Consider the following 15,035-nt stretch of genomic DNA (forward strand, 5'->3'; position numbering starts at 1 on the left):
GTTCTCCAGGTGTGTGGTTATGTAGTTCTCTCTCTGCTTCATTGATTTAAAGGCACAAAATACAACACAACAAGGCACAACACATAATGCACTGAACACAAATGTATTCACGACTAATAACCCCAAATAAAGGTGACCACCAGAGCAAAGAGAATTAGGAGATAAGGAAGAAAGAAGAGAAAAAGAAAAAAGAGAAAGAGAATGAAATAGAAGAGTGAAAGAAACTATTTATATGGGGAGAAAACTCCAATAGAACAGCCACTAATCCCAAAAAATTCCAGCAACAGATCCCTAGAGATGAATGCAAACTACAAACAACAACTAATATCAAGCAAGGCAAGGGAACACAGAAGCAAAAAAATAACCGGGGGGAAAAACCAACAGAAAAAGAAAAAGAAAAGCAATCTCACAAACAAGCATAAAAAAAACCCAATATACTCAACAATCAAGCAAACAACAACAAAACGACAGAGAGAGAAAATATTTGGATAGTGAAGAAAGAGAAGAGAGAGGTGTATATGGATTTAGAGCAGGGAATTGGAAATTAGATATATAAGTAGGGTGAAAATTTAATAGGGAGTAAAAAGAAGGAATAGGGAAAATCTAAAGCAGGAATAGGGTAAGAGAAACAGGACAACAAAAGGGAAAATTAAGGAAGAGAGTTTTGGCATAAAGGTAAAGTTGAGGTAGAGTAAAATGATGCTAAAGGAAAGATGAAAATAGAATGTAGAACACTAATCCCAAAATAAAATAAAGAGAAAATAAAATGACACTATAAAAAAGGTAAAATGGTAGTAGTAATAATACTGGTTAAAATTAAAAATGTAGTAATTAAAAAGGTAAAATTAGGTGATGGAAAAAGGAAAAAAATCAGCTTCTTGAGTAAAAGGTAAAAAAAAAAAAAAAAATGTGCAGTAGTGAAGGTCCTTCAATTCCTCTACTCTTCTGTTTGGCACACCTTAGTCCTGTCAGGTATTCAGGAGAGTGCTGAAGTTCCCTGCGATACACTGTTCCTCTGGTGTTGTAAACCACAGTCCTGATTTTAAAGCAGCAAACACAAAGATTTAAGGGGGAGAGAGAAAAAAGAAAAAGAGCCTGAGAAGGTGTGTGAACTGGCAACCCTCCACCGTCCAGCTGTGTGCGCAGTCTCTTCTGCACAGCCTCTATCCTCTGGCACTAAGCAGCCGGCACACTGGCAAAATCCAAGGCTGCCTTTTTGCACCCAGTCCAGCTATGGGCTTATTTTTAGACTTCCCTTCTGCCAGCAGCCCTGCGGGACCCCTTCCACATTCACAGATCACGCTGGCCCCCACGGCCATGGACTTGGTGGGGCGCAGAGTTCCCCCGCGCGTGTTCCTCTCTCCAACCTGGATTGCAAACCGCACCTTTAGGTGAAATCTGACCTTTCCGTGAGGAGGAGCAGGGCTTGTCTGAGTCCACGTAGTCGCGCTGCTTGAGATGATCCCTGGATGCCGTGGTTCGGAATCTCCATTTTTAAAAAATGTTTCATAACTTTATTAACATCTACATTACATACTATTAATTCATCCATTTTAGAAAGGAAATAAAGGGCTCTGATGCATATGTGAAAAAATTTAAAACTGTTATGCTAAGGAAAAGAGACACATTAGACTACGTATTGTATGGTTCCATTTACTATAGAAAATGTCTTGAAAAGATAAAACTCTTGATATAGAAAGTAGATCATTGCTTGCTGAGGGCTGGAGAGGGGAATGGGGATTGACCAGTCATGAAGAATTTTTTGAAGTGATAGAAGTATTCCAAAACTGGACTGTGGTGATGTTTTCAGGAATCTCCATTTTCATTTTTTTAATATATGTTTTTATTGATTTTAGAGAGGAAGGGGGATGGAGAAAGAGATAGAGACATCAGTAATTAGAATAATTGATCAGCTGTCTCCTGCATGTCCCGCACTGGGGATCCAGCCTACAATCTGGGCATGTGCCCTGATTGCGAATTGAACCATGATCTCCTGGTTTATAGGTGGATGCTCAACCATTGAGCCATGACAGCCGGACTGGAATCTCCAATTTTAAGGCTGTCCCCAATGACTCAGATGAAAGGTCACTTTGAAAAACCCCCGCTTTATTGTCAATCATTTGTTTCTTTGGGAGCAAGAGGGTCCACTCATTAAAAGTTCACAGTGGTGAAAACAGCATCTAAATCCAATATATCCACTGGGTAAAATCTTCCTGATTTGAAACTGAATGGCAACTCACAGAATTACTAAACTATCAACATCATGAAGGCAAATATCATATGTTTTCATCTCAGCATACCCTGCAGGTCCTATTGTAACACAGAGAAAGCACAATAAATACCTTAGTGGCATCAAGCTCCTGAAAACTATGAATTATACAATATTGAACAATATAATTTTCATAGCTATTAGTCTGATATGTAAACTAGAGATACACATCAGAATTTTAGGGGAGGTTGAGGAAAGACAGTCACCAAATTTCTCAAAAGCTTCTAAGGCGATCTTGTTATACCCCTGATGAGGACCACAGATGTGAGGCCTGATCTATGGCCTGATCACCTGGTCATGTGACCTATGAAAAACCTAGCACATTAATACTTGAAGTAGCTTTCTAAAGGCCACCTTAATTCTTGGCCTTAAACTATAGGTTTCCTAACTCCAACACCAATGCTGGGCCACTATATAACATGTGTAAGTAATAATGTATCATTTGAGAAAGTTTTAGAGCAACAGGAGCTAACCAGATGTTGCTATAATAAGGTCCTATTATCAAAATAAGGTCCTATCTTAATTGTCTTAATTGATAGATACTACTCACTGCCCATGATGAATTATATGCATTAGATGCTAACAGTTCACTAAAACAGTCCATCAGTACTGGGAAACAGAGGTCTTTTTAAGTAGCTTAAGACTCCCCCACCTGCCACCATCTTATTTAATCTATTAATTTGCTAAAACATCCATCTCCTCATTATTAGTGCAATGCTAAACCTCAGCCAATCTGAGTAGCTAAATAAATCCCTAAGATGCAGAGCCCAAATAAATAAACTTTTACTATTAATACTGATGGGAAGGAGACAAATGGATGTTTCCCCCTTTGTTACATCCACCTGTTGCCACCTCCCGCGCTCAGCTCACCAGGAGCTGAAAGATAAATTTGCGCCAGATAGGTTCTACATGGGTTTTTTGTTTGGAGAACTAATGCCCAATTATTTCCATTGTTCCAAGAACATTTCTCATTTCACAGTAAGAAATACAGGAAGATGCAATTTAAAAAGATTAGAAAAAGTATGCTATTATTACCCTTTTATGTATGGAATAACTAAGATTAAGCAAGTCCATCTAAGACTCAGAGCTTTCTGATACAAATAAAAGTAGCTCTACCACCAAACATGCTAATTCTTTTTTAAGGCTCTTATTTCCCTGCAGATCTCTGTTTACACTGAAGAAAACGGTTGTGTTTTTTCTGTATGCTAAAACACTGCAACAAATTGCTTTGAAAGGCAAAAGGAAAAGGGGCGGGGAGAGTTCCTGCAGGGCATGTAAATATAGGGATGAAGACATGTTCTGTTTATAAACTGGCAAGGGCCCACGCTTTGGCAACAGGCTAATGAAAAGTAAGACTCCAGGAAACTCGCAAGGAGGATTTTCAAAATGCAACCAATTACGTATTTCTGCCCTGAAGACAGTTAATAAAATATTCCAGCTTGCACAAAAGCCAAGAAAGACATTTGTCGACTTTCATGATGATCAATAAACACTGTCAGCTCATTAGCATATCATTAGCTGCCCTGCTGTTTCCAGAGTCTTAATGCACAGAAATATTAATCTACAAATGTACAAGATTCGCCAGCTCTGCGCCTTGGACTTTCTGCATGAAAGGAATAACGAGAATTAGCGATGGGAGGAATCCGGCAGAGCTGCTTTTTCTAGGTGCCTCTAAACATATGTTTACCATCTGCGGAATCATGTGAACCAGCTGAGGTAAAACACAACAGCTGTAGCATTAAAAAAAAAAAAAAAGTCATCCATTTTACTTCCCAGTGACAGCTGAGCTGTTAAGGAGATGGTGATGTCCAGGTGAGGGAAAGATTTCAGACCCAAGTTCACCCAACAGATAGAGAAATCGAGGGAGACACGGAGAGGGGTGCCTAGGCTCTGGGAAAGGCTTTGCCTTGTAAAATCCTGAGATCTCAGCTATTTTAACTATTTAGAAGCTCCCAGAAGATCAAACCCACCGAAGCATCCTGAACTCACTGCAATTCATCTACACTTGTTCTTTATTTCTTTACCCTCTGGAACTCACAGCCTCATCAGCTCAGAATGATCAAAGAGCAACTGAGTGGTAGTCAACCATCCCTATAATGGAAATCTGCGACAAGATTCAGATAAGCCCAGCACTAAGAGCCCGCTATGTTCTCAAATGGATGCTGTTTTAAGGTGAAAAAAAATCCCCGGCTTGTGTTCTGAGTCTCTGATAAAAATGACCTAATGCTAGCAGCCTTATGCCTTAAGTGCCAGGCACCATCCTGTGCTCTTCAATCAGCTGCAGTTTTGTTCTTGTTGTTAATCCTCGTCCAAGGATATTTTTCCATTGATTTTTAAAGAGTGAAAGGGAGAGGGAAAGACACACAGAGAGAAATATCAATGTGAGAGAAACACATGGATTGGTTGCCTCTCACATGTGCCCTGACTAGGGTCAGGGATCAAGACTGCAACTGAGGTGTGTGTCCTTGAGGGAGAATCGAACCTGCAACCATTCAGTCCCCCGGGCTAATGCTCTAACCACTGAGCAAAAATGGCCAGAGCAGTCAGCAGCACTTTTACTGGGTGATCCATAAGGACCCACCAGGGTCTAGGAATTAGGGTTGACAAGTGAGGAGTTTTTGCTTTGACTTTGCCTATGAAGCAAAGTGTTAATATTTAAAGCAGGGAATAATGCTATTTTAACCTGAAAACACATAATAAGCATTTTTTTTTTGGAGCAATAAAGCAGGAGTGGTTGGACCCAGGAGGCAGCTTCTACAAGATAAATATTAAAAGCCTGAAGATGTGCTGACTCACCGGAGCAGGGCTGCCTCTTTTACAGGGGCATTAAATTGATCGAGATAATTTCTGTAATGAGACACTGACATATTTTTCCCAAGCCTACCCATCTCAGCTCACCAAAGGATGGCCAGAGCACTGCCGGACATACAGGACTCTAAGGGGAAAAGGAATTTTGAAAGGTTCCCTTCTAAAGAGCCATTAGATTAGGCTACTCCTATTGGGGAGCAAAGAGATTCACATTGCTTCCTAGGGGGACAGACAGTGTGGAAACAACATCGCTTCTGATGCTTCTCCCTGGGACCACCTATTCCAGTGATGGCGAACCTTTTGAGCTCGGCGTGTCAGCATTTTGAAAAACCCTAACTTAACTCTGGTGCCGTGTCACATGTAGAAATTTTTTGATATTTGCAACCATAGTAAAACAAAGATTTATATTTTTTATATTTATTTTATATATTTAAGTTCCATTTAACAAAGAAAAATCAACCAAAAACATGAGTTTGCGTGTCACCTCTGACATACGTGTCATAGGTTCGCCATCACTGACCTATTCCTTTGAGCCAAAACCCTTGAAAAAGACAATAGGGTCTGCCTCCATCATGGAACAGTCTGGAGTTACGTGAAATGTCACCACCATCTAACACAGTGACTAGCACATAGTAAGCAAGATCTAAAAAAAACAAAACAATGTTTATTGAATGAAATTATTAAATGAAAGTTTGGATGAATGAGCAAAGACTGAAATAAAAAAGGCCTAAACTTAAATCCCACTTCCATCACTTAGACTGGCGAATAGCTTAATCTCTCTGAGTCCTACAGCGAGATTATATAATTGGGATAATAACAGCTACCTCATTAGGATTTTCAGAAAGGGAAATGTAATTAACTGAGACAATATATGTAGGGCCAGACAAGGTGTATAACATGGAAAGCATCCATTCAATGATTGCTGGTACTCTCTTCCACACCCTTACAACCCACCTCTACAGCAAAATCATTGCCAAGTCTATGAACATCCTTTGTGCTTTCTGTCTTTATCAGCTATGTGGGCTCTTAAGCACAAGGTTCCTTACCTCTTCAAAGAATCATGAATTCATCAAGCTGGAATAAATAATAGCACTAACTGTTCTCCCTCTTTTTGTCACAAACTCCTACTGAAACAGAAATCCCCAAAAAGGCCAAAAAAGCACCTATCATTTCTATAATATAGTGTTAAGCACATAGGGCACAGTAAACAGATAAGAAAAAAAGGGAGAAAATGCATATTGCAAACTTACTATGTCATCTGCATTACCATTCTGAGAGCTATCTCTGTCACTTTGCAATAAGAAGACAAATTCATAGCTATTACATTCATTCATTTTAAGAGTATACTGTCTGCCAACTATGTTCCTGGTACTATTGTAAGCATGTGCTGAATAAAATAGAAACAGTTATGATCAAAGGAAAGCTTATAAGAAAGAGTGACCAATAATAAAAAAGCAAGACTATCCTTCCCCAGTCTTCTGAAATACTGCAATGTCTACTTTCAGCTTATGCTTTAGGTTTATGCACCTGCAGAATTATTTATCATTATGTGAGCAACTCTTCAGCTTTTAAGTTTGATATTGCCTGAGATTCTACAGTTTTCTCATGTTTGATTTGGTCTATTTTTTTCCTCCTTTGTTCCACTTCAGTCTCAGCATTTATGAATCCTTATTTTTTAATTGTTTCAATATAAACAACTAGAGGCCTGGTGCATGAAATTCATGCACTCAGGGGATGGGTCCCTCAGCCCGGCCTGCGCCCTCTCACAGTCTGGGAACCCCACGATCAATCGGGGTTGGGCCTCCTTCTTTGGGGCAATCATGGGGTAATGGATAAGCCCCGGAACAATTGCATTGCACCCGCCTTGGCTTGCCTGGCATCAGTGGGTGTCACAACGTGGTCATCGGAATGGTCATTCTGCTGTTTGGCCCTTCAGTTGATTTGCATATTATACTTTTATTATTATAGATATACATCAGAATTTGAGTCTTAGAATCCAATAAAATACTTTGACTTTAAGCACTGAGTGTAAATTACTTAAATCTGATAATAAATATTATGAAATGGAATTACGTCTGCTGTATTATAGACAGCATTTTCTCTCCTCTTGCCTTAATTTGTGTTGGCAGAATTTTTTAAGAAATCCTCTCATTCTCTCATAATTAAATTCGAAAGTTAAACACTATCTGTTTTTTCAGTGTTAATTTATATTTTTAATATGCAAACTTAAAGTCTACAATTAATCAATTTCTGTACTAATTTTTCTGACCAAAACAAGGCCTTGTAACACTTTACATCAGATCATCCCCTATTATTATTGTCTAATATTAATTTTCAAAATACACCTATTTTTAATTAGACATTATTATGATGATGATTAAATAATGTTTGATTATTTAATCAAACAATGATTATTCTGGTTTGTGTATGCTCTCAACAATGTATTCACCAGTTCTCCTTGCATTATATGTCTTTCTTCTTTAATGAAGATCTATTGGTCATAAACTAAAAGTTTTATTTGTTTATAAGGTCTTTATTTCACACTCATTCTCAAACAATAATTAAGCCAGATATATACAAATACATTTGGGAGTTATTTTATTTCAACACTTTGAAAACTCTTATTATTATATTTGGGTTTCTGCTTTTACTCTTCAAAAGATAGCTATTCAATCTTTGTTACTCTTTTGCGGAAATTTTGCTTTTTCTCACTGGCTACTTTTAAGATATTCTCTGTATCTTTGGGATTCTGCTATTTCACTAAGATGTCTAGGCATGGCTGTCTTTCAATGTATCTTGATTGAGATTATTAAAATGGTCAACACTGGGAGAGACAAGATGGAGGCGGAACAGGCGGACGTGTCCCAGGGCTTGTCCCTGAGCAAATAGAATGAGCAGCTAAAACGAATAACATCCACCCCGAACTGGCGAAGGAGACTCAGCTGGTGAGACAGTTTGCAGCCGGGAAGGGCAGAGTTCCCCAGGAAAGGTAAAAACCAGGGATCTTGGCTGGAAAGTTTGCCAGATCTTTGAGCCCAGAGGGTCAGAGGGAAACCGCGCGGCATCCAGCCGCGTCCCTTGGGACAGGGACAGCCTCTGACTGAGGAAAGGAGATCCGCAGGGCTGTTGGGGCTGGGGGATTTGAGATCTGGGTTCCATAATTAAAATGGTCAACACTTCTCCTCCTCCTTGCATCCATATCCTTGCAAAACAATATTGCAAAATTGTTCTTCAAGAGATGGAGTCTATATCTTTACTCCTTGACTGCATTTGGCCATAGAACTTGCTTTGGGTAGTAAATTATTAGCAAATGTGACCAAGCAAATAGAGCACTGAAGAGGATTAGTGCATCCTCTCTTCTTGTACTTGAAACCTCAAGACTGCCATATGGATAAGCCTGAGCTAGACCACTAGAGGATGACAGACCATCTGGAAGAGAACTGAAGCCAGTCAACAGCCAGACTACTACCAGACCTGAAAAGAGGCTTAAGTCATCCTGCCACCTGCTGACCTGTAAATTGACTACAGACACATGAAAGAGCCCAGTAGATAGCTGTATAACCAGCCAGACCTGGAAAATCATCCAATCAATGCAAAGAAGTGTGAGCTAAATAAAATAGCTATTGGTTAAGAAACCTTGATACCAAAACCAAATGAGAACATTACAAGAAAAGAAAACTACAGGGCAATAACCCTGATAACTACAGATGCCAACATTTTCAACAAAATATAAGCATAGTTAATTCAAGAATGCATTTAAAAGCATACACCATGACTAAGGGAGATTTATCTCTGATATTTAAGGATGGTTCAAGATATGCAAATGAATAAATGTTATATACCTCAATAGAATGAAAAACAAAAATCACATGATCATCTCAATAGATGCATAAATAGCATCTGACAAAACCCAACATGATTTAATGATAAAAATTATCATCATATTGGGCAAGAGAAGAAACTTCAACATAATAAAGGCTATATGTGATATGCTCACAACTAACATCATACTCAGTGGTGAGAAGCTGAAAGCTTTTCCTCTAAGATCAGGAAAAAGACAGGGTGCCCACTCTGATATGCTTATTCAACATAGTACTAGAAGTCCTAGGAAAGAAAAAGAAATAAAAGGCATTCAAATTTGAAAGGAAGAAGTAAAATTTTCTTGTTTGCAGATAATATGATCTTATATATTGAAAATCCTGAAGATTCTATTTAAAAACTTTATAACTAATCTATTAATTCAGTGAAATTGTAGAACACAAAACCAGATACAAAAATCTATTTTGTTTCTATACACTATCAATAAAATATGTGACAAAGAAATAAAGAAATGATCCCATTTGCAATACCATCAAAAACAATAAAATTCTCAGGAATAAATTTAACCAAGAAGGTAAAAATTTGTACACTGAATACTACAATACATTGTGTCTTCTCACGTCTTTTATCAAACAAATGGAAAGATATCCCATGTTCATGGATCAGAATAATTAATATTGTTAAAATGTCCATACTAACCAAAGAAATCTATAGATCCAATCCAATCCCAATCAAAATTCAAATGCCATTTTTCAAAGAAATATAAAACAACAATCCTAGAATTTGTATGAAACCACAAAAGACCCTAAAGTAACAAAGTAATCCTGAGAAAAAAGAACAAAGTTGGAAGCATCATACTTCCTGATTTCAAACTATACTACAAAGCTATGCTAATAAAAGCAGTATAATACAGACATAAAAAGACACACAACCCAAAGAAATAGAATCAAGAGGTAAATCATCAGGTGTATGCAAATGAAACCACATGAGATATCACCTCATACCGGCTAACATGGTTAACATCAAACAAACAATAGATAAGTTTTCACAAGGGTGTGGAGAAAAGGAAGCCCTTCTGCACTGTTGGTGGGGATGTAAATTGGTACAGCCACTATAGAAAGTGGTATTGAATTTTCTCGAAAAATTAAACTACCATTTGATCCTGCAATCCCACTTCTAGGTAGATTCATATTATAGAGTATACAGCCAAAGGAAATGAAATCACTACCTCAAAGAGATCTCTGCACCCCCATATTCATTACAGCATTATTCACAATAGTAAAGACATAGAAATCCCCTAAATGTTTGTCAATAGATGACTGGATAAAGAAATGGGAGGATGGATGGATAGATGATAGCTAGGTGATGATGATGATGATAGATAGATAGATAGATAGATAGATAGATAGATAGATGATAGATAGATAGATAGATAGATAGAAAGATAGAAAGATAGAAAGATAGAAAGATAGATAGATGATAGATGACAGACAGACAGATAATATTCAACCACCAGAAAGGAAAACATGAATGTACTTTGAGGGGATTATGTGAAGTCAAATAAGTCAGACTGAGACACAAATACTGTATAGTACCATTTATATGTGGAATCTAAAAAGCTGAACTCATAGAGAGTAGATGGTGGTTGCCAGGGTCTAGAGGAGGAGGGAATAGGAAGAAGTTGATCAAAGGGTACACGCTTCCGGTAATAATATGAATTCGTTCTGGGTATCTAATGTACAGACAGCATAGTGATTATAGTTAATAATATTGTGTTATATACTTGAAAGTTGCTAAGAGACTAGATCTTAAATATTCTCACCATAAAGAAGAAATAGCAATTACAAGATGGTGATATTAGCTATCGCTATGGTGGTAACCATTATGCAATATATGTGTAATATATGAACCAATCATACACCTTAAACTTACACAGTGCTATAGGTTTACTATATCTCAATAAAGTCGAAAAAATAAATGGGAAATAAACTGAAGTCTCTAAATTCCTGGTATTGGCAGACATCCCTCTGGTTTTCATTTCCCTCCATATATTTGGCCCCTATGAATCTCCCTTTGTAGAAGTGCAATGATAAATCTTAAAAGATTTTGTTCTGTTTTATCCAGCATTTAGAGGCATTGTGAAGTACAAGGATTGTTAAAATATCTAGTTTACCATATTGCCAGAAGCAAAATTCTGCCATTCTACTGAAGAACAAGACTATCTTAAAATTTCATGATGTTTTTAACTTCTTCAATTCATTTCAACATGGTATCCTTACGTTTTTATAAAGTACAATAATGCAGTCATTGTACTGTCCTCTTTAGAGACAAGAAAATCAACACTCCTAGACACTGATATTTGTTTCCTATTGTATACATAAACATCACCCCAAAAATGATTTAATATATATTCTGAGAATGAAAACGAACTTAAAGATAACCTTAAGAATTAGTTTGAAAAACATTGTGAGGATCATTTATATTCTGCATCATTCATACCTGGCACCACAGTGAACTGTGTGACCTTAGGCAAGTCCCATTACTCTCTGCCTCACAGAGAGTTTCAAAGCACCTACTTCATAAAATCATGAAGATTAAATTATTTCATTCACATCAACACATAAAAAAGCACAGAAGCCGAAACCGGTTTGACTCAGTGGATAGAGCATCGGCCTGCGGACTGAAAGGTCCCAGGTTCGATTCCGGTCAAGGGCATGTACCTGGGTTGCAGGCACATCCCCAGTGGGAGATGTGCAGGAGGCAGCTGATCGATGTTTCTCTCTCATCGATGTTTCTAACTCTCTATCTCTCTCCCTTCCTCTCTGTAAAAAATCAATAAAATATATTTTTTTTAAAAAAGCACAGAAGTAGAATGTAGTCCTTACTTTGAATAAGCCATGCTTTTGGTTGCGCTGACCAAGCCATAAGTTGCTTCCTGGGGGAAGGTTGGTCTCAGGAGGGTCTATCACACGTTCATAAATCCTGTAGGGGCAAAGAACACAGTTACTAATAGAGAGGCTCACTGCAGAACTGAACCGTACACACGCTGCTTGAAGGACTCACAGCAATACTTCTGCTATGGGGATATGGAGTCAATGTGTGGCATGTTTGAAATGATGGGTAGGTAACCTGAATGCAGACGTATGTTTCTTGACAACACTTGGTGTTATTTCACAACCTCAGGAGTTCCCTGGATGAAATTAAAAACGGGCTCCGATACACAGAGGGCAAGGAGAGACTGAAGAAAGAGGCAGACCACTCCCGATTGATAAGTGGCAGTTTAAGCAAGAGAACTTACATAGGAGGCTTGTCTTGGGTGGCCACAGAGGAGATCTCCACACCCACCTGCCAAAATCTTAAGTTTATATAGAGGCCTTAATGTGTTTCAGACATGTATAGGGTCGAGATGCCTCAATCACACACTACTCCTGAACAGCTGCAGGAGGAGTCATCACCAGGTAGGTCCAGAGGTCTACCAACTGCTCAGTCTTCCTTGCTGAGATGGCCCTGGCTGGCTGACCGCATCAAGGCCACATGCTTGAGTGACTCCTAGTATGGGAACAGTGGATGGAATGTACATTCTAAGGATAGGGGGCAGGGGAGGAGCCTCTAAATTGCCCAGGCCCAGCCTGTGGGTCACCCAGCAGTCCAATATTCTCAGTGACCTCTTCTAACACCTGGACACATTACCTGGGCCCCTCGTGGCTTTCTGTCTTCATCCTTTGTCAGGGAGTATCTACTGTGAGCATTGAACATTCCGCAAACTCTGTGAGTAAAGTACTTTTATCCATGTTACAGGTGGGAAAGCTGAGGTTCAGGGAATATGAAAGGGCCACTCAGAGAGTAGTAGAGTTGGGATGAGAATCTCCAGCTTCCAAAGCCCATGTACTTCCTCTTATACTACTTCTGCCTAGCTGGGTTTATTTAGCTGCTACTCATTTCTAAGGTAACCGGCTATACCCCTTTACACATGTGAGTAGCAGCTGATCAGGTCACAATAGGCTTAGTCTACTAAATCAAGCTCTTGAAAACATCATCCAAAAAGCAACTATTGAGCACTTTAATGGTCTGAGCTCCACATGAAGCAACCAGAGACACAGCAATAAAACACATATACAGCCCTAACTGGTTTGGCTCAGTGGATAGAGCGTTGGCCTGCAGACTGAAGGGTCCCAGGTTCGATTCCAGTCAAGGGCACGTACCTTGGTTGTGGGCACATCCCCAGTAGGGGGTGTGCAGGAGGCAGCTGATCGATGTTTCTATTCATCGATGTTTCTAACTCTCTATTCCTCTCCCTTCCTCTCTGTGAAAAATCAATAAAATATATTTTAAAAACACACACACACACATACACACACACACAAAGTCCTGCCCTTATGGAGCAAAAAGAAATAAGGTAAAATTTTGTGCATGAACAAAATCTTCATATATGATATGATCAGTGAAGACATATGACTAATACAGAGGAGATAGCAACCCCAGGATCTTTGAAGGTACCTACTAAACAACAGAATTATCTCTGCTCTCCTTCCCTACCACACCCCAGTTAGTCACAAATGTTTAGATTTGTGATCCCTTAAGATATCATCCCTGCCTCCACCAGCAGATCACAGGCCTCTACCCACCCCTGGCATGGACCTCCCAGCACCTGGGTGCTGAGTAGAGGAAGGACAAGCTTTCCTGGGGCTAAACTTGCTCTTAGATGCTCAGAAGATGCTGGGTGGGGAAAGACAGAGTGATCATCTGTGAAATTCAGTGCACCCTGATGGCCCTGTCCATTCCTTGCATTCTCCAGTTCTTGCTCAGAACACCTGCAGGAGGGGTCATCACCAGGTAGGTCCAGAGGTCTACCAGCTGCTCAGTCTTCCTTGCTGAGATGGCCCTGGCTGGCTGACCATGGCTAGAGGGGGACGGGCTCCTCCAGCAACTCTCAGAAGGAAAGTGGAAGAACTGAAAGATTGTCCAGCTGTGTCAAGGCAGGTGCATGAGTGCAAGACTCTTACAGCCGGGAGCTGTCACACCACAGTCTTGTAACTTAGCCGCATCATCCATGACTCCGCTATTCCCCACAGAAGCATGCCGTTTCCTAACTATCCATGCAAGGCATTCACCTGACAAGGCTCTACATATATCAGGTCCTTCTTTACTAATTATATTTTTGTTATAAATGGAGGCTCAAGACATAAGTAAACAAAAATAAGTTTCCTTTAAAAAGACAGGCTGGGCTCTCTCCACAAGAATTCAGCCAGTATTTTGTCTGTTAGAATGAGCCCTGTTAAATAAAATAGTTTATCAAAACTGCTTTAACAAAAGAATCTGCTATATACTTCCTTAAGAAAAGTTTTTTCCTAAAATTAGGAAGACAAATTTACAACAGGAGAGAAATGCATAAGTTAGAGTAGATGAGCTTGATAGAATTTACTACAGTCATTAAGAGTGATAAATATTCAGGCTGTGAAATATGGGAAAGCACGCAAAATAATTTTCACTGGGGGAAAGTAGGATGCAAAATTATTTATGCACTATGGAGATAATGATGCAAAAATTATGTTCAATGTTGGTGAATTTCAGAGGCAGCCAGAGAGAAATGAAGTCACTGTGCTGAGGGGAAGAGGCAGAATTTTTGATACGGCTGTCTTACTAATCAATTGAAAATGTTGTCACAAACTATTTGAAAACATTTGCATCTGTCAGGGTGATGAGAGGAGTCTTCAATGCCGACACTCCTTGGTTTTACAATACATGAGATGGAGAGTTCCAATGAGCAGAGCAGGCCCTTCCTCAATGTGTAGTAAGTGCACCAATGAAAGAAGAATGATCAAAACTTAATTTCCTGTCCTGCCCTGTCTTCCACAACCAGAGTAACCATATGTGACATAGACGCAAACATCTGCGCCCACCCACTGTCAGCTAAGGCAGGGCAGTGACCCACGCACCTGTGTTAAAGAGGCAAGTCAATTTCCAGTGTCACAGTTCCCATTAAGAGCCCTGCCTGATTGATCCCCGCAAAATAATCCTGCTGGCTGCTACCTTCCCAGCAGTCCCAAATTCATTCCAAGAGGCAGTCTTCACTAGAGAAATCCATGCAGCAAGCAGAGCCAACAAACTAGATACGGATATAGCAGAATGCGGAGAGCTT

At 39.3% G+C, this 15,035-nt stretch overlaps 1 protein-coding gene across 2 annotated transcripts in view; it reads right to left on the reverse strand.

Moving 5' to 3' along the window:
* Window positions 1-15,035, reverse strand: part of NELL1 (neural EGFL like 1) — a 687,144-nt gene that overhangs the window by 549,443 nt on the left and 122,666 nt on the right. For both annotated transcript variants that reach the window (XM_006753968.2, XM_006753967.2), the window contains exon 4: window positions 11,782-11,878. In XM_006753968.2, the coding sequence (XP_006754031.1) occupies window positions 11,782-11,878 (97 nt within the window). The remainder of the gene's footprint in view (window positions 1-11,781; window positions 11,879-15,035) is intronic.

The sequence above is a fragment of the Myotis davidii genome, unplaced genomic scaffold (genome assembly GCF_000327345.1).
Source record: "Myotis davidii unplaced genomic scaffold, ASM32734v1 scaffold330, whole genome shotgun sequence".
Classification (NCBI taxonomy): Eukaryota; Metazoa; Chordata; class Mammalia; order Chiroptera; family Vespertilionidae; genus Myotis; species Myotis davidii.